Below are 24000 nucleotides of genomic sequence, written 5' to 3'. Positions count from 1 at the left end.
CTCATGTTGCTGAACTTGAGGGCCTCAAGGGTCAAATGAGGGTGTTCAGGGTCTACCCTTTGTATCTAGTGGTCCTGCCTGGCCTGAGGGTTCAGCCTCATAGCACCTGGGTAGGTCTCTGTTCAGATCTGAGCCTGCCCCTTGCGTGCTTAGTGAGTCTGCAGGTTTGCCATTACCATTCTTTCTCTCATTAATGTACTCACCCCCCGCCCCCTTTTTGTATATGTGCTCCCGGAGCAAGCACATACTCAGGTATGTTTAAGAAATGTTTTCAGTTCTCTTTCTGTAGATTGATGACTATTCTCCCCCCGCCCCCCCAATGACTTTTGCTTTTGACTCAATATCAAAATGTGAAGCTGACAGGACACACACACAGAGGAAACATTACCGCGAAGATGTGTCTGGCTGTCCCTCTCCTCCCGTTAGGGTTCCTCTGTGTCAGCGAGCCACGGTACACTGATTTCCGATCAAAAGAACTACCGTCTATGCCTTTGGGAAAATAGAGGGGAAACAATGAATCAAAGACCTATCCAAACGAGTCCTTGTCTACCTCAGACATTGGACAGAGTCATAGATGTGGACGTGTCTTCTGTTGGGAAGGTTTCGCACTGTGGCACACTTTGCAGGGCACACTCAGTGCCTGTGTAGAAAGCAAGTTCAGAAAGTGGCTCTCTCTTTTAAGAGGAGGAGCCACTGAGAAAGGAGGCGGGGCCAGTAGGAAAGGGTGAGGCCAAGAAAAGGGGTGGGGCTAGTGAGCAGGAAGCGCGCGGGGGGGGGGGGGGGGCAGCACGAAAGAGATGGGGGGGGGTGCTGTGAACAGGAGGCAGGGCCTAATCTTTTAGGTCACTGGAAGTAGAGTTTCTATCCTTCTTTTCTGGGCCCTGGAAGAATAACAGGGAACTTAGGACACTAGAGTCAGGAGCATATGCATCTGTGTCATGTAATTTTGTGACAGGACAATGGGCCTGAGGTGCTGGCACTCTGATCCTCAGGGCAGAAGTTTTTTTAGGCCTGTGGCTGCAGAGCTGGGGGCCTTGGCCTCGATTCTTAGCCAACTGTTTGTGTTTAGATGAAGGGGTTGTGGACAAAACCTACGCCTGCATGGCTCTTGTGGGAATCTCTTGAGCTGGAAGGAAGTAGGGTTGGCTCGCAGCACCTCAGAGTGTTGACTATCTTTCTAGACCCATATTCAGTGATGTGCTTCAATCAGGCCTGACCCCTTCTCCTCTCCCTTCCCTTCTCTCCCCTCCCTTCCTTGCTTTCCCCTCCCCTTCCCTTTCTTCTCGGGAGCTGACTTACAGGCACATGGCTGTCCTGTTATTCCATTCCCAGGAGGGAATTGAATCCCACCTGACAGAGCCGACCCAGGGATGACAGCACTGAGTGGAGAGGATGAAGCTGGCTTTGCAGGCCTATAGAGAGCCCTGAGGACCCGCTATGGTGCCGTGCTGGCCCTGGGACACCCAGTGAGGGGCTGTTTTGTCTTCATGCTGGCACTGAGATGGTGGTAGTGAAGAACTGGAAAGCATGCTCAGAGCTTGCAGTGGTCTGGCTGTGAGATGCTCAGAGCTCGCAGTGGCCTGGCCGTGAGATGCTCTAGCTTTGGGCTGAGTGTGAGTGGCCTCTTGGTGGGGCTCAGTCTGTCCTTGAAAGCCAGCCACAAAGAGGACTCTGCTCACCTCTGTCTTCTTGTTCCAGAAGTCCCCAAATGTCAACAGGCACTCCACACCATCCCCTCTCTAAGTTAACCCTGACCCTGAGGGTTCCGGTGAACCTGTCTGAGTACCTGGGATACCATCCATATTCTTCCAGAGAACCTAATGTGTGCTAGGACCTCAGTGGATGCAAAGAGGAGTCTCTTCCAGGTCTCTGCTTCCCGTCTGGCAGGAGGTAAGGACCTTTTCTCCACCATACACTCCCACCACTCTGGAATTGTGCTATCTAAGTGTGTGGGGGAAGCCCAGACTTGATCCTTTGAAACTGTCAGCCAAAATAAGCCTTCCTCCTTTGAGTTTCTCAACAGGAGTTTTCATAGTGATAGAAAAAACAACTAGTGAACATCTGCATGCCCAGGGCAAAGCTGACATCCTTGTCACCAGGGAGACTTCAAGGTCTTCTTATGGTCTGATATTCTATGCTTTCTATAGGGACCCTTTATACTGTGACCATGGGAACATTAGCACTACCAGCACTGCCTGCACTTGCTTAAAGCCACACTGAACAGCACGCATGGACCCCAGGGTGGCACAGTGGCCCTTCTGGGTGTTCTTCAGAGACAGGGTCTAGGGTGGGTCCTACAGATTAGGGAGGAGTGTACAGAGCCTGGCTGGCTGTGCCCCTCCCCTGAGCTCATTTCTCAGCTATAGCGGAGCAGAGTGGGAGCGGGTGGCTCTTACCTTGGCTGCTGGGAGAATACTTCCTCCTCAGGAGAGAGGGCACAGCCGTTGCCTAGGAGGAAGAGAGCATCTCTGGGCATTCCTGAGGTGTAATTTGAACTAATTTGGGATTTCTTTTTGATTCTGACTTTAATTACCAAGGTCACCTGCTTCCCCGTTCTCTGCCAAAAGTCGAGCTCAACGATACAGGAATATACACTGTCTGTAAATTATGCACCAGTGCCTACATGGACGGGATGCCAGGGAACTGCCCACTTCCAGTGGTGGGTTGGAAAAAGTACAGGGGCATGGGTTCAACATACAGAGCTGTTCCTTCCTACTGCATGCTCGCTCTGAACTCACCCTTGGTGACACAGACTCATGGCTGTAAATCGTGCTCCCTATTGGCACTGGTGTTCTTAGCCACTGCCTCCTCCCTCCTTTCCAAGTTACCACCTCTCTTCAACACTGGAAGATATTCATTCTCTGTTTGCTCTTTTCAAGAGTAGAGAGACCATATGGCCCAAGAAATATTTCCCAGGGTCCAGGATTCTCCCGGTGTGTCTAGCTGCCTTTCCTGTAGGTAGAGCTTGGGGGCCTTGGAGGAATCCTGTGGATGTCAGGAGCCAGCACCCAGTCCCAGTCAGGACCCTGCTGTCACTCTCACACATCTGACCTTTGCCAGACACCTCCCCCCACCCTACCCCTAGAGCCTCAGTTCATGTGTCACTATTAAAAGATGTCACACACACAATCCCACACAACGAGGCTCTGTTACACAGGTAAAGCGTGGACAGAAAACAATGCCTGGAACCAATGGCTGACATTTGGATGATACATGGCTGACACATGGCAGGACTTGCCCTGTGGCTTAGTGGGTATTTGGGCCAGTGGGGACAGGCCCTGGAGTAGGCCTGGGAAGCGCACCCCAATCCTGTTCCTAACATCCCTTAGACACATGGACCTTTCTCCTGAGGCCTCTCTTTCACTTTCACCCAGTCACAGTGTCTTCCCTGTGCTGAACTCATCCTTGGGCTATTTTCCCAATGCTTTTCCCAGACACCACCCAGCTCCTCTGTATCTTCATCCCCAACAACCAGCACTCGAGTCTCTCAGAGGACAGGTTCCAGGCTTCTATGCCTGAGCTAGATGGAAAAGTATCTGGGAACACATGTGACTCTAGCAAGACCCTTACCGAAGTCTGATGTGTGTGGAAGGGTAAAAGCCCCACCTATGTTACCCCTGAGTAGGCTAAGTGGGCTGTCACATTCCTGACCTCAGAGCTGCTTAAAGAATTGAGCCAAGGAATCTGAGTGTGCTTGACAGATGTTCCTTCCACCTGTCCTCATCTCTGCATCTCGCTGGGATCTCTGGGTTTTCCCCATCAGGAGCCGCCGGGCCCTGCCCCACCCCGCCCTGCCCATCTGTGTACCCTTCAGGCATCGCTGAGCTGCCAGCTCACTCTCCACACCCTCCCTCAGCACCAACTTTTCTGTGAGAGTTGCCTTGGAAGGTGGTGGTGGAGCGTACCTTGGGCATCTTGGCTTGGTCGTCAGGGTCTGCAGGTGGAGTCTTTGGGATCCTGTCAAGTTTCTCAGTAACCCGGGGAAGAAAGATCTGGAGACCGAGGAAGAAATGTGTCTTGTGGAACCATAACAGTCAGGGTGGGAGTCAAGCAGGGCTGGCATGATGCAGGACAATGGTCCCTGCAGATACTGGTCAAGCTGGGACAGAGCATGCCCTCCACCCCTCAGACTACAACCTTGTTCTAGACAAGGCTATGGACTCAGCAAATTAAAATATACTTCCCAGTGGTTCCCATCACCAACAAGCAGTTTCTTGCCGTGGTATGGACTTGAGGAAGTCAGTTTTATTTTAATCTGAAACACCACATTGACTGGGCAGTAAGGATGTAACCACGATTCCCACCTAGGGACCTCGCAGATCACTCTTCATTCTCCTATCCCAACACCCACAGCATTGCTCTTTCAGAAACCTCGGACTGGACTTGGGGACAGATACTAGGTTCTGGTCTCTCTCCTTCAGTTGTTCCAGCCACACCCACCTCAGAATGTCAATGTGTCAGGTCCTCCATCACCAGGTGAGGTTTGCCTACTAGGGCTGTGGTTCCACATAGGGAGTTTCAGGTACGAATGGGAATGCACGCACCATGTGTATAGGCCAGAGAACAACTTGGGTGTCAGTCCTCAGATGCTAGCCACCGTTTAATTAATTAACTAATTAATTAGCATATTGATTGATGTGCGGTCTCTTAACTGTGCCCTAACTCTCCAAGTGGATGAGGGGAGCTGACCAGGGAGCCCCAGAGTTCTTCCTGTCTCTGCTTGTCCAGCGGTGGGACTATAGTGTACACCAGCACTACTGTACCAGCACTACTGTGCCTAGCTTTTTTTTTTTTTTTCCTTCCTTGTCTTACAAATTCTGAGGATTGAACTCAAGCCATTATGCCTGTGTGTCAGGTACTTTATAGATGTCCTATCTTCTCAGCCTATAAGGAGTTTTTAAATGATTACTATTTCAAAGTAATAAATGATTAAAAAGCTCTCGCAGGGGTCCAGCTCACCAACCGGCTGTGGCAAACATGATTAGCGGCATCAAGAGAATCAGACCCGTTCCTCTCTAGGTTCCTGGGAAGTATTGAGGGGGCACTGTGGGCTACGGAGGAGGTCCTTGGGGCTCGCGATGCTCCATTCCTCTACCCTACTCACCGGGATGCCTGACTTTCTCCGAGGTTTTCCCGAGGGCTTCACTGTGAGTCCTGCGGCTCTCAGAGCTGCGATCCTGGACTCGATGTCTGAGATCTAGGAAAGAGGGATGACAGATGATGGGAGACAGGTAGACAGACAGATGTCACCCAGCATCCCCTCTCAGATCATAAAGATGGCCAGCTCAGAATCCCAACCACAGCTTGGCCCTGGGGTTCCTCTGCCTCCCTCCCTGGTTGTCAGAGTCTCTCTGGATGTCTCAGGGTGCTGGGCACTCTCTGGAGGCACAGCTGGAAGGCACAGCTGGAGGCACAGCTGGAAGGCACAGCTGGAGGCACAGCTGGAAGGCACAGCTGGAGGCACAGCTGGAGGCACAGCTGGAAGGCTGGCTCCTACGTGTAGGATGATGTGTATGTGGGGCAACTTGGATTAATCCTGACCTGGCCACTCCCTCCTGCCACTACCAGAGCCATCTTGGCCTGTTCTCACCTCCTTGGCTACTCTTCCCACCGAAGCTAGAGGAAGCATCCAGATGCGGAAACTAAGTTAACTCCTTCCTCTTCCATTTCATTTTATCATGGAACTAGGGATGAACTCGAGGCTTCGCACGGGCCAAGCACATGCTGCACCATTTGAATGACATCACCAGTCGCTCCTCTCTGTTTATTTTTGGGGTCCTCAGGGCTCTCCATACATCTTCTCCTGGAACCGTCCTCTTCTCCCCTTCCCCATCACTCTGTTTGCATTTTGGGGTTCCACGGCCAATCCACGAGCTTACTAAGCTTGACACTACCCCAGTGCCTTTGTATGATATGTCTTCTCTGCCTGGGCTCCCATGCCCTAAAGCAACCCTTGGGGGTCGTGACCCACAGGTTGAGAATCTAAGACCAAGGGACCCCCCCCCCACAGATATTTACATTGTAGTGCATAGCAGTAGCAGAATTACAGTTATGAAGTGGCAATGAAAACATTTTATGGTTGGGGGTCAGCACGACATCAGGAACTGTATTAAAGGGTAGCAGCCTTAGGAAGGCTGAGGGCCACTGCCATAGAGTTTCCATGTTAGTTTCTCTTCACATAGTCTGTCCTACCGCCAGCTCTAAGCTGCCCTTCCTGGGCACTTGCTCTGTGGGATAAACCACCATATTTCCTACTCACTAATTTCACTATTGAGTAACTTTGTTTCTTTTCATGTTTTGTTGTGGAAAGAGACACTTTTTTTGTTTGTTTGTTTGATTGTTTTTTTTTTTTTTTGTTGTTGTTGTTGTTGTTTTGTCTCCTCCCACAAAGAGTCTAAGTTGCAGAGTCAGGCGCTTGGGCTGAGGTCTTCAGAGCCACTGGCTGTGCGATTACCCATGTCAGCCATGTGTTAGAAGGGAACCCTTGAAGGAAAGGCCTGGGCCTGCCTCACTCCTTGGCTGTGAGCAGTGGCTGGCTCACACCTCCCGTTCTTGGGTACTGGCAACCATTTGCTGGGTGAAGGCAGGGATGCTGGCTATCTCCATAGCCTGGGTTTAGACATTTTTTTTTTAACAAGACTCCAGGGGGGGAAGACCTTGCAGTTGTCCCTGGAGAAGACACTCCATCTGTCCCTGGAAGGCCTGCACATGCTGGCTTGCACGGGGCCTGTGCACTGTTGACATATCTCTCTCCCAAACCCTGAAGTCATTGCTCAGGCTCCCGAGGACCCTCTGCCAAGTCCAGTCATAAGCCCTGCTATCTTAACCTCTCAGCCTCTGTCTAGGTGCTGCTCACAGGATGGAAATAGTGACAATGTATACCTTTCTCATGGCCGAAAAGCTTGTCTAGCACTCCTCAGGTTGAGCAGGGGAGTGGAGAGGTGAGAAAACCCCCCAAACTTGCACTCTGCTCCCCTCCTGGCTGCCAGGGAGGCCTCTGTGAGCCTGTAGGTGGGCTGTTGGGTTGTCAGGCCTCTGACTGGGTCCCGTTATCAGGACATTGTCATTGGGAACATCCAAAGGAGTAGGGTGGGTGGGCTACCTCACTCTCAGCCTGCTGAACTTCAGAGGCTGTCATGGCCACTCTATCCTCCATCTCAGATAGCTCCTCATCTGTGCTTTTTGTAGGCCGAGCAGGGTTCCCAGGGCTCCGAGGGTTCCTTTCCTGTGTCTCCATGTGCCCTGTGTCTGTGCACACCTAAGGACAAGACGGTGTCACTGGTCATCCATTGAAGTAGAGAACAGGCTGCTGCCACACTGGTGAATTCCCATGGCTGGGCTCCAACCTCATTACCTGTGTGATCTTATCAAGCCCCATCCCCAAAGCCTGAAGCTAATTAGCTGCCCTCTCTGCAAGGGCAGATAGCTACCTGGGATTGTCCCTCTTGCCCTGTGCTTGGCCTCACCTTTGGGGACCCTCCAAGGAAGGTGCCATCTGGCTTGGTCTCATCTTCTGATGAGGTGCTAGAACCACTGATGTTGCTGGTCAGCTCCTCCAGCCTCCTCCTGAGTGTCTCCTCCTCTGTGTCAGCACTGGGGTGTGTCTCCACAGTTGGCTCCTGATGGGGTGAGGCAGGGCTTAGAGGCAGCCTCGGGAGGTGAGCCAGCTTGAGAGAACTCCAGCACTGGTGTCCATTTAAGACCCACCCTTTGTCCTGCTTCCCTGTCCCCCAAAATGTTCACTGGGATAAATGTGCATATACGTTTATCATCTTCACTATTTTAGGGTATACATGCAGTTTCTGATGCACGCAGCACTACCCTCTCCCACGGAACTTTCCCTTCTGCTATACTGAGACTCCATCCCTACTGAAAACTCACCCCCCCACCCCCCAGTCCTCTGCATCTATCTCTCTCCTTTCTGTCTCAGTGAATCTTTCCTTCCTGGGCTCCTTATGTGAATAGCATCAGAGGCTCTGCTCTCTGTGGGCAGCTGCTTTCACTCAGCTAATTTCTCCAGGTTGAGCCATGTTGGAATACGGGGCAGAACATCTTTCTTTTTATGGATGACCCATTAGACCACATGGCTTGAGCTTTCTCTGGGGGAAGTGCTCAGAGGTGGAGGGCACATCCTCTCTCCACCACCTCTATCCCCCACTGAGCCCACAACCCCTTCCGTTTGTGTCCAAACTCTGGTCCTATGTTTGCATCTCTTGGCGTTTGGCTGGGGCTCAGGGGGCTGAGGACAAGGGTCTCTGGTTCTCTGAATTTTCTTTTTGTGAGACTGAGGTGAGCCACAGCAGTGTTATCTCAGCTCTACCTAGAAATTCTGAGTTCCCATGGGGCTTTGGTGTCTGTCCTGGACTCACATAGCAACAAGGACCCTCCTATTCTCAAGTTATTGTGAGTCCGGGGACAAGGTTGAGGTGTCCACATTGTATCCTCATGTCACTTTTGCAACAGGGACTAACCCCTCACAGGCCAGCGGCAAGTTGCAGAACTTTGCTGACAGAGGATAGAGAAGGCTGCAGCATGTGGTGACTCAGTGGTACCACGGTTGGTCCGTGGCCAGTCTTCTTGAGTTCAGATCAAGGGTGGCAGACTGCGTGGGAACCCATCTTTTTGCCTTAGATGAGGTTTTTGAAGGACCCAGAATAGCTATTTGCTTTGGTCAGGGGGGAAAAAAAAGTCCAAGAAAACCCACATACATATCTCAGGTGGGCTTTGGATATGAGACAGCTGCCATTTCTTGGATGCCTGAAGCCACTCTCCAACATGATGTACTTAGGCCACAGAACCTGTAAGTGGCATTATGACTTGAAATGAAGTTGGATCATGGAGGGCTAGAAAGGAACTACCGAGAACGATGTGACCACTAGCGACTGGCTACTGTTCATCTGTCCTGGGCTATGCTTAACTTAGGGGTGGGGAAGAGGAGTGACAGTCAGGAATTTCTTCAGTGAGGAAGTGCAGGCTGGGGATGCTGGTCCAGTTTCAGCACCCGTGATGTCTCCACCTGGCTGAGGAGTCATCTCATCTACCCATAAATGACCACATTGTATCACCTTGTTATTGTGCATGAATGGCTTTATACAGATGGCCTATGCAGGAGACCTCACCTGCCCATCCTTGGAGCACTGTGCACCAACCATCTGCAAGATCTCTGAGACTCTTCTCTTGAAGCCATACTTGGGACTTCAGCCTCCCTTAATGGAAGGCTATGGCCTCATCTCACTTAGCCCAGGGGATTACCTGGGCTGAGGGTGGCAGAACCGCATTCTCCAGGTGGACTAGCAGGTGCTCCACAGCTGACATTCGCTTGTTCAACTCCAAGATCTGCGGCAGAGGAAGAGGAGCAGTGGTCTGGTTATAGTGGAGGGCCTCACCGTAACCCCCACCAGCACAGTGTCTTCCTCCTCTGAAGTCCAGCTAAGGCCATTACCTATGACAGGGCCCTGGAGGTTAACTGTAAACAACCTCTTTCTGACACCAAGGGTACTGGAAGCAAGAGGGAAGGTCAGTGGGTGGGTGGGGGGGTGGAGGTAGGGGGGATGGGAGGACCATGTAGGAAAGGTGAGACACACCCAGCCAGACTAAGTGGCAGAAAGCACTGACTGTGGCTGTCACTGGGTGGCTCCAGGTCACTTAATGCACAGGAAGATGTGCATTAAGCAGGACACGGTGACCAAAGTCATTAGGTAGCAGAAGCCCTGGGTCACTTGTGACCCAGAGCACAACTTTCTAATCCTTTGAGTCACCAGGCTCTTGAGTCAGCCAGTCTATTAGCTCCCAGACAGAGGCAGGAAAATCGATTCCTCTTTGCTCGGCCTCCTCGCAGGCGGCCTCTCTGTCTTACATTATCTCATTTACTGCTCATCCGGCCTTATGAGAGGGAAATGACACTTACAGGGTCGGGAAGCTGCCATTGTTGGTGGGTAATTACCATAGCACTGAGAACTTGGAGTGAAGGAAGACGGGCACACTGGAAATGTCAACATGGGTGTCTTTGAGCCCTCTGCCTATGCTTGCCCTCTGTGGACAGCCGTGACTTGGGGGTTATATGGCCTGGCCCATTTGTTGTAGGGGGTGGTGGCACTGATCGATATTCTCAGTAGGTTGCTCAGCACGTGGCTTGGTCTAGTCACCCGTGAGGTAGAGGTGGGGGCTCAGAGAGAGGAAAAACCATTGCCTACCCAGTGCTGAAACTGTCATTGTGAGCCCCATAAGGAATGAACAAGAAGGGAAGCCACTAAGGAGGCTGGGTAGCTGGGCCAAAGAGCAAGGCAGAGGCTGGGAGGGACCAGCAAAATAATAGATGGGGCTGTTGGCTTAGGGTTCAGTGTGGCTTTCTGATGAGGCCCTGGCTGCAGCTAGGGAGAAGTGAGGCCCACCAGGCCAGTGAGACACACAAGGAACACAGTCAACTCCAGCTTCTATCTGGTGTCTGGAGCCTGGAGCCTCTGGTACTTTGCAGACAAGCTCACAGCACAAAGGGTCTCCTGAGGGGCCACAGTTTCAAGGAGGGCTGGAGTCTCCCATGTTTCCAAGATGGAGGCCAACTCAGGAGGGAGCTAACCTCATTTCCCCTGTGGAAAATAAAAGACCTGACTATGGCAGGGCTACTGTGTCCCTGGACTTGAGAGGCTGAGGCAGGAGGATGGCAAGCTTCAGACCAGACTGAGCTAAACAGAAAGAGCTTGTCTCATATACCCAGGGCTCAGCTTTCAAAAGCTCACCCTGCATGTGTGACTCAGCTTTCGAAAGCTCACCCTGCATGCTTGAGGCCCTGGGTGGGATTTCCCCCTGACTCTCACTTCAGAATTTCTCTATCCATTTCATATGTATGTAAACCATCATGGCAGGGTAATTAAGTCCTGTCTAGGCTCCAAACTCTGCATCCATTCTTTTCTAATACAAGTGTCACCATCCCCTGCAGGAGTCAGCAGAGTGTGGCCCAAGCCTTGTTTGACATGGAAATCTCTCTCTGTCTCTGTCTCTGTTTCTGTCTCTCTCTTAATTGATTTATTAGTTAACTAATTAAAAATTTTGGAACTCTCTTTTGTCTTAAGGACAGAGCACATGAGGTTCTTCCCTGGCTAAAACATACAGATTGCATGGCTGTCTCTTGGGGGCTCTGCTTTCAATCTTGGTGAGCGGATAATCAGAATTCACGATCGCTCTGTGTATGATCACAGAAGAACCAGGCGGTTGCTGTAGTTTTACTTCTTAGAGACAGATTCTGGATATGAAGCCTCAGCTGGCTTTGAACTTGAGCTCCTTCTGTCTCTCAGGCCGTCTGATTAGCCACAGGCATGGCTCTTTTCTTTTCCTCCCCACCTCTTAACATTTTGAGGCTTTGCCATTCTTAACCTTTATGTTGTTCAGATTCACTCCAATAAAGCATTCCTATGCTATAGGCTATTTTCTGTCTAAAAGTGCTAAAAGCTTCAGTTTCTTTAAACTGACCTGGGAAGAGAGAGAGAGAGAGAGAGAGAGAGAGAGAGAGAGAGAGAGAGAGAGAGAGAGAGAGCATCCACACAGATAGACTTCTTCCAAGCCTCATTACCTGAGTCTCAGGCACATTCCGGGCCCTCCTCTTGCTATGCTGGGAGGCCGCCCTGGGACCCTGGATACTGTCTTCATCAGAGGTGTCCACATCAGCCAGGTACTGTGAGGGCAGATGCTTGCCCCTGACATCGTCTGTTCCTTTGGAGAAAGACAGGGTTTGAATTGGAGTGAAGCATCAAGAGCTTAGGAACATGTCTGCCTCAGGGAAGCAAAGTTAGCCATAGCCATGCTCCATTAGGGTGTGTGTGGTCACAGGACCATGGTTCCCACACCACACACCTCCAGGAAAGAGGTCCCTCCCACCCTGGATGGGGTCGTGGCATAAAGCTTGAGAAGTTGACAATGGGTAGGTGTAATATAATTCTAAAGTCTAAATTGCAATGTGTAGGGCACGGGGCCCTAGCATGGCCTTTCCACTAATGGAGGTAGCTTTCCAAACCCTTTCCACACACACCCATGTGGCCACTGAGGGTTCTTTCTTGTTCACAGAGTTTTGTGGTGAGAGACCCTTGCAGTGTGGCTTGAATAACTATTCTGAGCCCTAGCAGGAGGTGACCCCATCATATTGTGTCCTCACCCACAATTACCCACTACCTCTGCTTGGCCCAAATGGTACCTCGAGCAACAACAGAGAGGCCAGGAAGGAAGTATACAACAACTCCCCTCCAGAAAGTTCAAGGCACACCCCATATCCTGTGTCTGATGCTCAGCAGGCCCCACCCTGCATTATGAATCCTGCTCAGAAACTGTCTGAGTGACATTACACCCCTTCCAACACAGCCTAGGAGACCCTCTGCCAAATATATCCAAACCCAGCCCATGCTCTGACTCCTTAGGAGTTGTTAAGTTGCTTTAAGATGCTCAGTTGGTCATATTTGTCAACAGATGTGACCATCTCATTTAGTCCCTACAACGTTGGGGTGAGCTAGAAATGGCTGCCAGTCCTAGCAAGAGTGAGGAGGGACAGAGAAGCCATGTGACCTGCTGGTACTCCCTAGCATCATACCCTTGCTCCATCCAGAGAAGAGCTGGCCACACTCTGACACTCCTTACTTTACATTCACTGTCGTAACAACCCCTCCACCACTCCCCGTCTAGGAGATGCCGTGTGGAAAGTCCTGTGTGAGAATCACTGGCTGCCAAAGCCTAGGTTCCAATCTCAGAACTTCCCAAATGAAAGGGCCTTTGCTGGGCACTGCTAGGTCTCTAGCTCCTGGCTTCCCTCTTCTATGTGTCTCAGGGTCGTAGCATCATGGGAGGAAATATCAACTCGTGTCACTGGGCTGGCTTATTTACTCAGTTTTGGGAACAACTGGAGCCCCACCTTTATCCAAGACCCTAATCACTGCAAGGAACATGAGGTCACACTCTCTAGAGACCAACAGGTCTCCCCGAAGCAACTATTTGTGTGTAGTCTCATTTACTCTAATGTAATCTGTGTCTAATTTAACTGCTGAACCCAGAACATCAGCCCCCTTGGGCACAGGCTTGGGGATTTCATTTGGAAGCTGAAATTTCTGATAAAATCTAATGGAACCAGTTTCCTTCTCTTGCTCTCTGTCTCCTGATGAGTAGCTTACAGGCTCCTAGATGGGACCTGTTCTACTGATCTTCCAGTGGAACTTTAGACTTGGTGGTACCGTAGTTGTTTTGAGGGAATGACAGTTCTCTTCCCTATACCAGAGGCAGTGATCTGGGGATAGTTTAGCCCCTTTCCTGATAGTTCCAGGTATCACAGGGAAGCACTGAGCCCAGGGAAGAAAGGGTCTCTGAGGTTTGCTGGAGGCCAGTTACACTAAAAGAATTAATCTGCCTATGTAAACTAGGGGAGGGGCTTGCTTCTTAGGGATGCCTCCCCTCCTCAATGCCCCCTCCCCATATCTCAGAAAGAGGTCAGCTGGAGTACCTACCAGGCATAGCTGTGGTCCCAAAGGCACTCTTGCAGGATGCTGCAGGCGAGTCCAGGTCAGCGTGAGCATCCTCCCCAGAGGGTAAAGGGCTATATGGCTGCACGTCAGGACTGGGACGACATCCCAAAGCCCTTGCACCAGTCTCCTCTAGGCCCTCAGGCTCCAGAGAGGTGGTGTCCTCAGAGTAGGGCTCACCTGAGAGGGACTGAGCACACATGCTGTCAGCTTTGGCTGCTCCAGGGTTACCGACTGAACACTAGACAGCCATCTGCTCTGGCAGCATGCTATTCCTCTCTATCTTCAGTCACTGCCAAGAGCACTTAACACCCTTCTGCTTCACGTCTGTGACACTGGGGTTCTCTGGGACACCGTGCCCAGGCATCATACAGGAGACAGGATGTATTTCTGAACATCCAGGGGCCCAGGCTCATTTAGGCTGAAGCCTTGAAAACACTCTTGTGGAGATTTTTACTTCTTGGGAGAGGACATGGTAACTGTGCCTACTTTAGCAATCCTTGATGGTCAGAGGTCAAAGGGTAGAGGTGAGGTTTCCTGAGCAGCTTGCTCTTGGACTGAGGGGGTCTGCATGGTGCCACCATCCTCATGGGATCTTGGTATTCAGGGCTCCCAGAGGCCTCGGTTGCAGCATCTTTACAGTTTGATCTTGGCTGGGGGAGTGACATGGCTTCTGGGGGAGGGAGGGTTGGAGGGTAGTTCCCTTAGGGGCTGACTTCTGTGTTCCAGCTCAGTCCAGCAATGCTTGAGCTCAAGAGCTACTGGAGGGGTCACAACAAAGCAACCTACCATGGCCTGGCACTTATAACTATTTTTACTGCTTATCAGAGTGTCTCATGCATGCTGGGCACAGACTCTTGTGATGGTTTGTATATGCTTGGCCCAGGGAGTGGCACTATTAGGAGGTGTGGCCTTGCTGGGCTTAAGATTCTCATCCTAGCTGCCTGGAAGCCAGTATTCTGCTAGCAGTCTTCAGATGAAGATGTAGAACTCTCAGCTCCTCCTGCACCATGCCTACCTGGATGCTGCCATGTTCCTACCTTGATGATAATAGACTGAATCTCTGAACCTGTAAGCCAGCCCCAATTAAATGTTGTCCTTTATAAAACTTGCCTTGGTCATGGTGTCTGTTCACAGCAGTAAAACCCTGACTAAGACAACTCTCATCTCAAAATCAACCATGAAAGGCAGAAATGAGGGGGATAAGGTTTCAGAGAATTTCCTGGAACCAAGGTCACATGGTTAGCAAGTAGCATGTGTAAAAGGGGGCATTTTCACTTATGAGACTAGCTTAGGTGGAACAATGAAGTGCATGAGGCCTAGGTAAGGCACAGGTGGAGCTCAGTGCTGGGTTCTGACTGGCTCCTCAGTGGACCCCGTTGTCCATTCTGCCCTCCTGAGTCCTTATTTCTAGGCTGAGCATCACCGACCATATTCCAGGCTCCAAACTCATCTGCCCGGCCTTACATTTCCATTTGCCCCAACCTCTCCAAGTGTTTTACTCAGTACCCTACGAGGTTGGTCTTGGGAGGATGTACAGTTTCTAAGTCCTATGCTCCCACAGCCTGTCCTCAAAAGTCCCTTTGCCTTGAGAGTCTGATGTGACCACCGGGCTCTGTGACACTGCATCCCCACGTGCAACTCCAGCTGGTGTCTGAGCATCGCCCCCTCAACTCAGGTTCCTAAGGGGGGAGGAGGATGGGCAGACACCAGAGTACACTGACCTGCAGGCTGTGTGCAGACTCAGGAACTGAGGACAGGCCCAAGGTTTGGCTGCAAGGCTGCACCGAGTGCTCTGAGTCTTCCTCAAAGTCCACATTTCGGAAGGAGAGCAGGCGCTTTTTCTTCTTGGGTGTGAGATAAAACAAGACTGGTCAGACTCCAGCCCCACGCTCAGCCTCCAGAGAGTCGGCAGACCCCCCTAGGGACACCTATCTCTAGCTAGAAACTAATCCAAAGGAGCCCTGAGATGGCTGTGGGACCCACGGGCCCACCGTGTCTGCGTCATCAGAAGTGACATTGTATCCAGGAGCTCAGCTGTGCTCTAAGAAAAATGAGTTCTCTCTCGGCCTGCCTGGTGCTGCCTAGGGTGTGAGCTGCAGCAGGGCTGAAGGTACCTCACACAGAGGGCATCCTGGGACTTTAGGTCTATGTAGCTCGCTGACTATGGGGTAGAGGTAGGTGAGCACTCCATTTTCTTTAGATGTATGATCATTAATTTATGAACCCCACCACTCAGTACAGTGACTCTGATCCTTTAAATGCATGTTTTATTGTTAGAATGTTCTAGACATTGGTGGGGTTGCATGCTGTGAGCTCAGCAAATGGTGTGAATTGGATCCTGTGCAAAGGACGACTGTGTGCGTGCCTGGAGCGTTTCTCAGATCTGATTCTACAGCCCTGTCACCTTCAAAGGGTTCAGAGCACAACTCACACTTTTCAGCCTACTTCCCTCTCTCTGAATCATCATTACCATCCTGTCCCCAAACCAAAGCACTGACCTAGCCTGTCTCCACCACAGGAAGCCAAATGAGAAGAGCAACAACCACTTATAAAGACAAGACTTATAATCTGAAAGGTGCAAGGTCCGCTGCCATGCATGTCCCTTGAGCCATCTGGACACATGTCTGCCCTCCTGTACACTTTGTCACAGCACCTCGGTGTCCCAGAATGCCAGTCAGTCAGGACAGGCCTTGCAGTAGGTTTTGTCTATCTATATCCTTTTTTTTTTTTTTTTTTTTTTTGAGCTCTGAGTGAACACTGAGCTCCCACACTTGGGAGCCAGGGGCTCAGAAGGGAGGGGCTCAGGAGGAAAGAGTTTAGGGATCAGGGAGAGGTTTAAGAAAGAGCTCAGGTGGGAGGGGCTTAGACAGAAGGATCTCAAGAGGGAGGGAATTGGGTAGGAGGGAGAAGCTCCGGAGGGAGGGGCTTAGGGAGGAGGGAGTCCCATGCTTAGGGATGAGGATCCACTGTGGACACAGGTTCCCAGGTGGGAATGGGGTGGGAGCAAGAGAGAAATGCAGATGCCTGTGTTATGGCATGTCTGGGAGAGATGTAAGGGAGATGGGGGGCATGAGGATGGGCAGGAGACCTATGGGATTTATGGAAACAGACAGTGCCTGGGCAGGACTTACTTTGCTGTTGAGGGGCTGGTCTCTGGCCTCTGTGTCCAGGTCTCCATCCTCATCCGTCTGCTCACTGTCTCCATTTCCTTCTTCCAAGCTTGGCTCAGATCCACCTGCAATTTACAGGTGTATGGCTCCACCCATAAAGGGCCAAAATGGGAGACCACTTAACTGTCTCTGGATTCATTTTTCCACTCACCTGCCAACTACTATCTGTGGAGGTTTGAATGAGAATGGCCCCCATAACTTCATATGTTGGAATACCCAGTGCCAGTTGGTGGAACTGTTTGGGAAGGATTAGGAGGCGTGGCTTTGGTGGAGGAGGTGTGTCAAGGGCTTTGAGGTTTCAAATAACTCCTACTATCCTTAGTTTCTCTCTCTCTCTCTCCCTGCCTCTTGCTTGTGAGTTCTCAGCTCTTGCCCTAGTGTCAAGCTTGCCTGCTTTTCTGCTTTTGTGATTCTCCATCATGATGGTCATGGACTCTGAACTGGCTGGTTTTGTGTGTCAGCTTGACACAGGCTGGAGTTATCACAGAGAAAGGAGCTTCAGTTGGGGAAATGCCTCCATGAGATCCAGCTGTGGGGCATTTTCTCAGTTGGTGATCAAGAGGGGAGGGCCCATTGTGGGTGGTGCCATCCCTGGGCTGGTAGTCTTGGTTCTATAAGAAAGCAAGATGAACAAGCCAGGAGAAGCAAGCCAGTAAGCAGCATCCCTCCATGACCTCTGCATCAGCTCCTGCTTCCTGACCTACCTGCTTTGAGTTCCAGTCCTGATTTTCTTTGGTGATGAACAGCAATGTGGAAGTGTAAACTGAATAAACCCTTTCCTCCCAAACTTGCATCTTGGTCATGATGTTTGTACAGGAATAGAAACCCTGACTAAGACAGACTCTAACCCTCTGAAACCACAAACCCCAAATAAAGTCTTCTATAAGATGGTGTCACTTCACAGCAATAGAAACTAAGACATCCTTCCCCCCTCTCCTTCCTGCCTTTCTTCTTTTTTCTATTTTTGAATCCTTCTACCCAGCCAGTCAGCCTGTTTACCACCATATACTGGCTCGTCTTTCTTTCCTATCCTTCTGTCTACCACTGACCCATCGATCCATCCAGAAACCCCACATAACATCTTCGTCACTTTCACAGCAGTGTACTGTTCCAAGGTGAGCCTGGGCTTGGTGTCTCAGGCTGTGTCCTAGGCTACAGCGGCCTTGGTCGCTTTACAAACCTTTCCATCCCTCATCCTGCCTGCCACTCCGCTGCCTACAAACAACCACCTGCTGGAGGGACAAAGGGACCAGCTTTCCGATCCTGTACGGCTGGGTTGCCGGGTTATGGGTCTGGGAGGCCCTCAGATCGACTCTGTCCTTCCCACTGCCACCCGTGCCTGCTCAGTCTGAGCCAGAGCCAGCAGATCAGCCTCAGCTGGCTTGCTGAGAATTCCTGCAAGGAAGTGCTTCAAAGTCGTTGTTTGTTGTCCCACAGCGCCACCTCCTGGTAGTAATGGCAGCAGTTTTGAAATTGGCAGGTAATAATGGCAGTCCGGAAGCTTTAATTCCCATAGTTCTCAAGATGGCCAAACTTCTGAAACTCTGTAAACTTCTAAGTGATTGACAGCTCCCTGGCCCTCAACTTGGTGTGCACACGCGCGCGCGCGCGCGGACACACACACACACACACACACACACACGACTTTAAATACTTGAGGATGTTTCCAGCAATCTGGTAACCCAGGGGTCTGGAACTACGTAAAGGGCACCAAACAGGCGCCACCCAACCCCATTCTAAGGGTTATTCAACTTAAAGCGCTCCTGGAACATCCCCAGACCAGCCCTCCCCTTACCTCCACCCTGCAGCCGCCCGCAGAGAGACCGGATCACTTTGGCACTCCCGAAACGCTTGAAGCGAGCCCTCACGTGCTGGTAGTACCACTCCAGGGAGCCGATCTTCACGACCCTGCGGGGAGATGGGTGCAGCCTGAGGCAGTGCCTCCCCCCCTCCCCCAGCCAGTCCCCTGAAAGGGACACACCAGGCTAAGACACCATTAGGGACGGGCTCTGCCTCCCCACCCCTCACCTGGCCAAGTGGCAGGGGTCGCAGAGCCAGCCCTGCTCTTCTGGGTGGGCGTGGCTGCAGCTTTTGCAGACGAAGAGGCTGCACTCTAGGCACTGTCGTCTGCTGTTCAGGAGCAGCCGGTAGGGCTGCAGGCAGCGGGCACAGTGGGTCTCATTCAGATGGGCTGTGTCCGACAGCAGCTCCCTCTTGGAGCTCTCCTTTTGTATTTTGCCCTTCAGCCCCCTTGGGGAAAAAATGGGATAAGAAATACATTAGACAGTTTGTTTCTACAACCGACCAGTGAATGCACGAAGTGTGAATGGACACAGACAGAGGGTCATTTCCATAGACAGAGGACAGTGGCTGAAGCTGAGTGAAAGCATCACAGGCTCAAGGCAGAGAGCCATCTTGCCCTCTTTTTGGAGGGGACAAAGAGGTTGGGCTTAAATCATTGGTAATTTGGGTAGGCTAGAGACGAAACCTATGATTTTTCACTGAAACGGCACAGCCCTTAAGCATGCCTGTGGCATTTATGATTGAACCCTGTGCTCTCTCTTGTGGGTAACAGAATCCCGAGGGCAAGGCCAGGTGATATTTCCTCAACAAGTGGTTTAGGGCGTCTTCCAGCAAGCACCAAGCCGAGGCCCAGGACTCTTCCTGCGGAGCTGCCGGGACTGAGTGCTTGGCTTGGAGAGGCTCCAGACAGGAATCACCCTGTACCCGGAAGTTCCAGGAGAAACCTGTTCTTCGAGACTATCCGGTTTGAAGTAACCCAGCTTCTGGGTGAGCCTGCCAACTGGAACCAGCTGCAAGGATGGAAAATGTCCCCCAGACCCTAATGAATGTACCCTTTCTGTTCCGAGTTTCACGGAGTATCTGCCAAACACAATATTTTTAGTTTTACATGGGATAACGGTAATCTGTCCTTAGTGAGGAAAATTAGCAAGACACGGGGTCCACTGTCTCCTGAGGACTTGCAAGGTTTTAGTTTCCATGGGGTGCAGGGAGGTGACATCTGGTGTGAAGTGGCAATGGCCCACTTCGATGGCCAACAAGGAAAAGAAGGGCGTGGATAGGAGAGAGAGACACACACATAGGGAGACAGAGTGGCAGAGACAGAGACACAGACACAGAATAGTCATAATTTTCAATGTTACATTGTTTTTTTAAATACATATTTTGAATTAAAATACAATGTATTGGGCTTCATCATGGTTTCTTCATTCTTCATTCGGGTCACAATGCTCTGCTCTCAGCTGCTTCCTTTCCCTTTCCTGGTTAGTCCCTACATACGCTTTCCTTTCCATGGAATCCATCACCCTTTCTACTTGCCACTTCACTTAAGAGCGCTTCCTCCAGCCAGCCAGGCATAGTGGCGCACACCTTTAATCCCAGCCCTTTGGGAGGCAGAGGCAGGCAGAACTCTAAGTTTGAGCCTGGTCTACAGAGCAAGGTCCAGGACAGTCAGAGCAACACAGAGAAATCTGGTCTCAAAAACAAAACAAAACAAAACAAAACCAAAAATAAATCGACCAACCAAACAAAAACACAAAACAAAACACCCCCCAAACCAACACAACAAGAAACCAAACCCCTCCCCCAAACAAATAAACAAACAAAAGTTCTATCTCTTCCTCCCCTCTCATGACCCCTTTTCTAGTTTTGTGACCTAGAAACACACCAACATAAACACACATAGATGCATAAAAATGTAAACTCTTGTCTTTCTCAGTCTGCCTGCTTTCACTTAACAAAGATTTATGGCTGCACCCATTTTTCTGCAAACAACATGATTTAAATTTTCTTCATGGCTGCATAAAATTCCATTGTGTAGATAACCACATATTCCTTATTGATTCATCTGTTGATGGTCATCTAGACTGGCTCCATTTTCTGGGTATTTCAAACACGGAAGCAGGCACACGGATGTGCGAGTGTTTCTGTGGTGCTGACTGAGAATCCTTTGGCTATGTGCCCAGGCAGGTCTGGCATAGCTAACTGAGATCTTTTTAAAGGAACCTCCATATTGGCTTCCACAGTGGCCACAACCAGTCTATGTTTATGCCAGCAGCAAACAAGGGCGCCTCTTCTCCACAGCCTTGCCAGAGCTTGCTGCCAGTTGTTTTTCTCAGTGGTAGCCATTCTGACTGGGATGAGATGGGATCTCAAAGCAGTTTTTGTTTGCATTTCCCTGATGCCCAAGGATTCGATCACCCTTTTGAAGTATCTACTGTGCTTACAGTTCCTTTGAGAGCTCTCTCTATAAAAAGCATTAGCCCACTTAGTGATCGCTGATTTGGTTTTTGGTATTTAATTTTTATAGTTCTTGTGATGTATTTTTATAACTATTCTATTCTATTCTATTCTATTCTATTCTATTCTATTCTATTCTATTCTATTTCCTATTTAGCTATGCTGTTAATCTCTTCCTGTCCCTAATCTATGGACTCGATTGTGTCTCAGGCAGGGACCTATAAGAAGAGGCACAGTGTCTACAGACTTGACTCCACCCACCATTTCAGACATGGGAACACATCATCACTGAATAGAAGTGACTAGCTACTTGTGCTGGCTAGTTTTTATGTCACCTTGACACCTGCTAGAGTTATCCGAAGAAATGGAACCTTAATTGCCTTCATAAGATCCAGCTGTGGGGCACTTTCTTAATTAGTGATTGAAACGGGAGGGCCCAGCCCATTGTGGGTGCCACAATCCCTGGGATGGTGGTCCTGGGTTCTATAAGAAAGCAGGCTGATCAAGGTATGGGGATCAAGCCAGTAAGCGACACCTCTTTCTCTCCATGGTTTCTGCATCAGTTCCTGCCTCCAGGCTCCTGCCTTGTTTGAGTTCTTGTCCTGACTTTCTTCAGTGATGAACAGTGCTTCAGAATTGTAGGCCAAGTTAACTCTTTCCCCCTTAATTACTTTTGTCGTGGTGTTGCACCAAGCAATAGAAACCTTAAGACAAATTGTTACCAGGAGTGAGGTATTGCATTTCTGTGACAGACCTGGCCATGTTTTGGGGAAGTCTGGGGAGGGGCTTTGGAACTAAAAGCCACTGACTGTTGAAAATTCATCGAGCTTTTCTGTAGGAGCTTGGAAGTACGAGTGTTGTAGGGAAATGCAGAAAACTGAGGCCAGGGCTAATGTTGAAGGAAATGCAGAAGATGGTGGTCTGCCTTGTGAAATTTCACGGGGACGTTTAAAGACTACTGGGGGCCATTTATTCTTTTGAATTAAGATTACGTGGTTCTGGTTAGCTGGAACTAAGAATGAACTATGATTAACAAGATAGCAGAACTACTGAAACCTTGCTTTGCTGGGATACTTGATGCTGGTCAGCTGGAACTGATAAATTAGCAATGATTAAGAGGAGACTAGCATTGTTGCCGTGAAATCTGCTGGGGGAGTGTTTCCAGAGAGTCAGCATGCAAAGGCTGTGCTCCAGAGTCAGCCAAGGTTTTGCCTTGCACGGGCAGCTGAACTCCATGACTGAAGAGGGAATCCACGGCTAGACCAGATAATGGTAATGAGTCACTTGAAGGAAGGAATTGTGACCCTCAGAGTCTGCCTTAGGAGGCAGCAGAAAGGAAAGAGTAAGGGGTGGAGGCGGAGACTTGAAGGTAGGAGGTAAGGAACCCTTGTCAGGGATGTGAGGAAACGGGTGTGGCAGCCTTCCTGAAGACTCTGGGAAAGGAGTGGTCAAAGTGGAAAAGAAACTGCTGGGGAGGATGTAGTGTGTGTGTGTGTGTGGGGGGGGGGCATGTGTGAATGCAGGAGACAGAGGCAAAGTAAAATCCCGCTGGCATCTCACACCAATGCTAACCTCCACCCTGGCAGACAGTTGACTTCCTCTGTTAGCCATTGCTCTTTGCTGCCCTGGCTCCTATTGTCCGCAGGGATGATGGACCAGACTTCATTTTTCTTAGTTTTCTCTTGAGTTTTAATTTTATTTCAAGAGTATGTCTGCTTTTTATCTCAGTGGCCGTCTGTGTACCATGTGCATATGTCTGGTACCCATGAAGGCCAGAAGAAGAGGGCTTTGGTGCCCCTGGAACTGGAGCTACAGATGGTTGTGAACCATATCGTGGGTCCTGGGAATCAAACCCAGTTCCTCTAGAAGAGCAATAAGTGCTCTTAACCACAGAGCCACCGCTCCTGCCCCTTCTGCTGATTTAAAAAAAATTATTTATTTCATGTATGTGAGTACACTGTCACTGTCTTCAGACAGACACACCAGAAGAGGGCATTAGATCCCCGTTAGTGACAGTTGTAAGCCACCATGTGGTTGCTGGGAATTGAACTCAGGACCTCTGGAAGAGCAGTCAGTGCTTTTAACCGCTGAGCCATCTCTCCAGCCCCCTTCTGCTGCTGATTTTTAAATATGCCCATTTGTCTGTCTGTGTCTCATGATGACAAGTCTTTCATGGATTATCTCAGGAATTCCTGTGTATTTGCAGAGATCAAAACTGTACACTACCACCTATTTGCCTTTCTGGGAAGGTTAGCAGGTCTAATATTTGGTTATTGGGCGGCACCATTGGACAGGATGTATCATTTAAGTGTACTGCAGTTACTCCCTTCCCAAGAACCTGAGTCACGGAGGCTGGCTGCTCTTTGTGAGTTTTGGGACCATCCAGTGATTTCGGTCACAGCATCAACTGAGCGTTGGACCTGACACACAAAGCAAGAGATGTTGAGAGGAATTCCAATATTCATGCACAAGACAAGGCAGTGCACAGGCTCCCAGTCCTGCTGAGGTCTCCTTTGTACATAGTACCAGGTAACTCAGGTCCAGGATGGGGGTGTCCCAGGAAGGAGGAGCTCACAAGTGGAGACTTAGCTGGCTGTTCTCACCAAGGTTTGCTTTGGCAATGTTATGTTTGTGTAGTATAAAAATAATAACAAGTGATTATATTTTCTCTGCTCAAAGCTTTTTAAAGACCCAGGTGACTCATGCAAATATGGAATGCATGGAAGATAAGAGACACACCTCTGGAATTCTCTCTGGGTTTAGGAAAGTGGGACAAGGGGACCTAACTGCAAAGGTCAGAGGGGCATGGCTGGGAGACATCAGATTGTGGAAGGCCATGGAATTAAGCAGCCAGCTCCTACAACAAGCTTTAGAGGAAAGAGAGAGGGAGAGCAGTGCGTGTCCCTCTGTGTGTTGTGTATGTGTTGTGTGTAGTGTGATGTGTGTATGTGGCGTGTGTATATATGTGGTGTGTGTGTGTGTGTGTGTAGCTTACAGACTAGAGCAGACTAAAAAGATAGACAATTGAGCGGGGCATCCTGTAATTCCATCACTGAGGAGTCTGAGGCAGGAGG

The 24000-nt window shown here is 50.2% G+C and overlaps 1 protein-coding gene across 1 annotated transcript in view; it reads right to left on the bottom strand.

Annotated features, from left to right (window-relative positions):
• The window catches only part of Mlph (melanophilin), a 35942-nt gene that overhangs the window by 4161 nt on the left and 7781 nt on the right, over nt 1–24000 (bottom strand). Inside the window, exons 3-15 of the mRNA XM_021168811.3 lie at nt 18695–18916; nt 18462–18574; nt 16628–16731; nt 15218–15340; nt 13479–13683; nt 11567–11706; nt 9253–9336; nt 7467–7619; nt 7103–7258; nt 5105–5197; nt 3906–3992; nt 2397–2448; nt 389–489 (exon numbers count right to left, since the gene is read on the bottom strand). Of these exons, the coding sequence (XP_021024470.1) occupies nt 389–489; nt 2397–2448; nt 3906–3992; nt 5105–5197; nt 7103–7258; nt 7467–7619; nt 9253–9336; nt 11567–11706; nt 13479–13683; nt 15218–15340; nt 16628–16731; nt 18462–18574; nt 18695–18916 (1633 nt within the window). The remainder of the gene's footprint in view (nt 1–388; nt 490–2396; nt 2449–3905; nt 3993–5104; nt 5198–7102; nt 7259–7466; nt 7620–9252; nt 9337–11566; nt 11707–13478; nt 13684–15217; nt 15341–16627; nt 16732–18461; nt 18575–18694; nt 18917–24000) is intronic.

Source organism: Mus caroli, unplaced genomic scaffold (assembly GCF_978045245.1).
Source record: "Mus caroli unplaced genomic scaffold, Mus_caroli_1 scaffold_1, whole genome shotgun sequence".
Classification (NCBI taxonomy): domain Eukaryota; kingdom Metazoa; phylum Chordata; class Mammalia; order Rodentia; family Muridae; genus Mus; species Mus caroli.
This window is presented reverse-complemented; position numbering and strand designations above follow the sequence as displayed.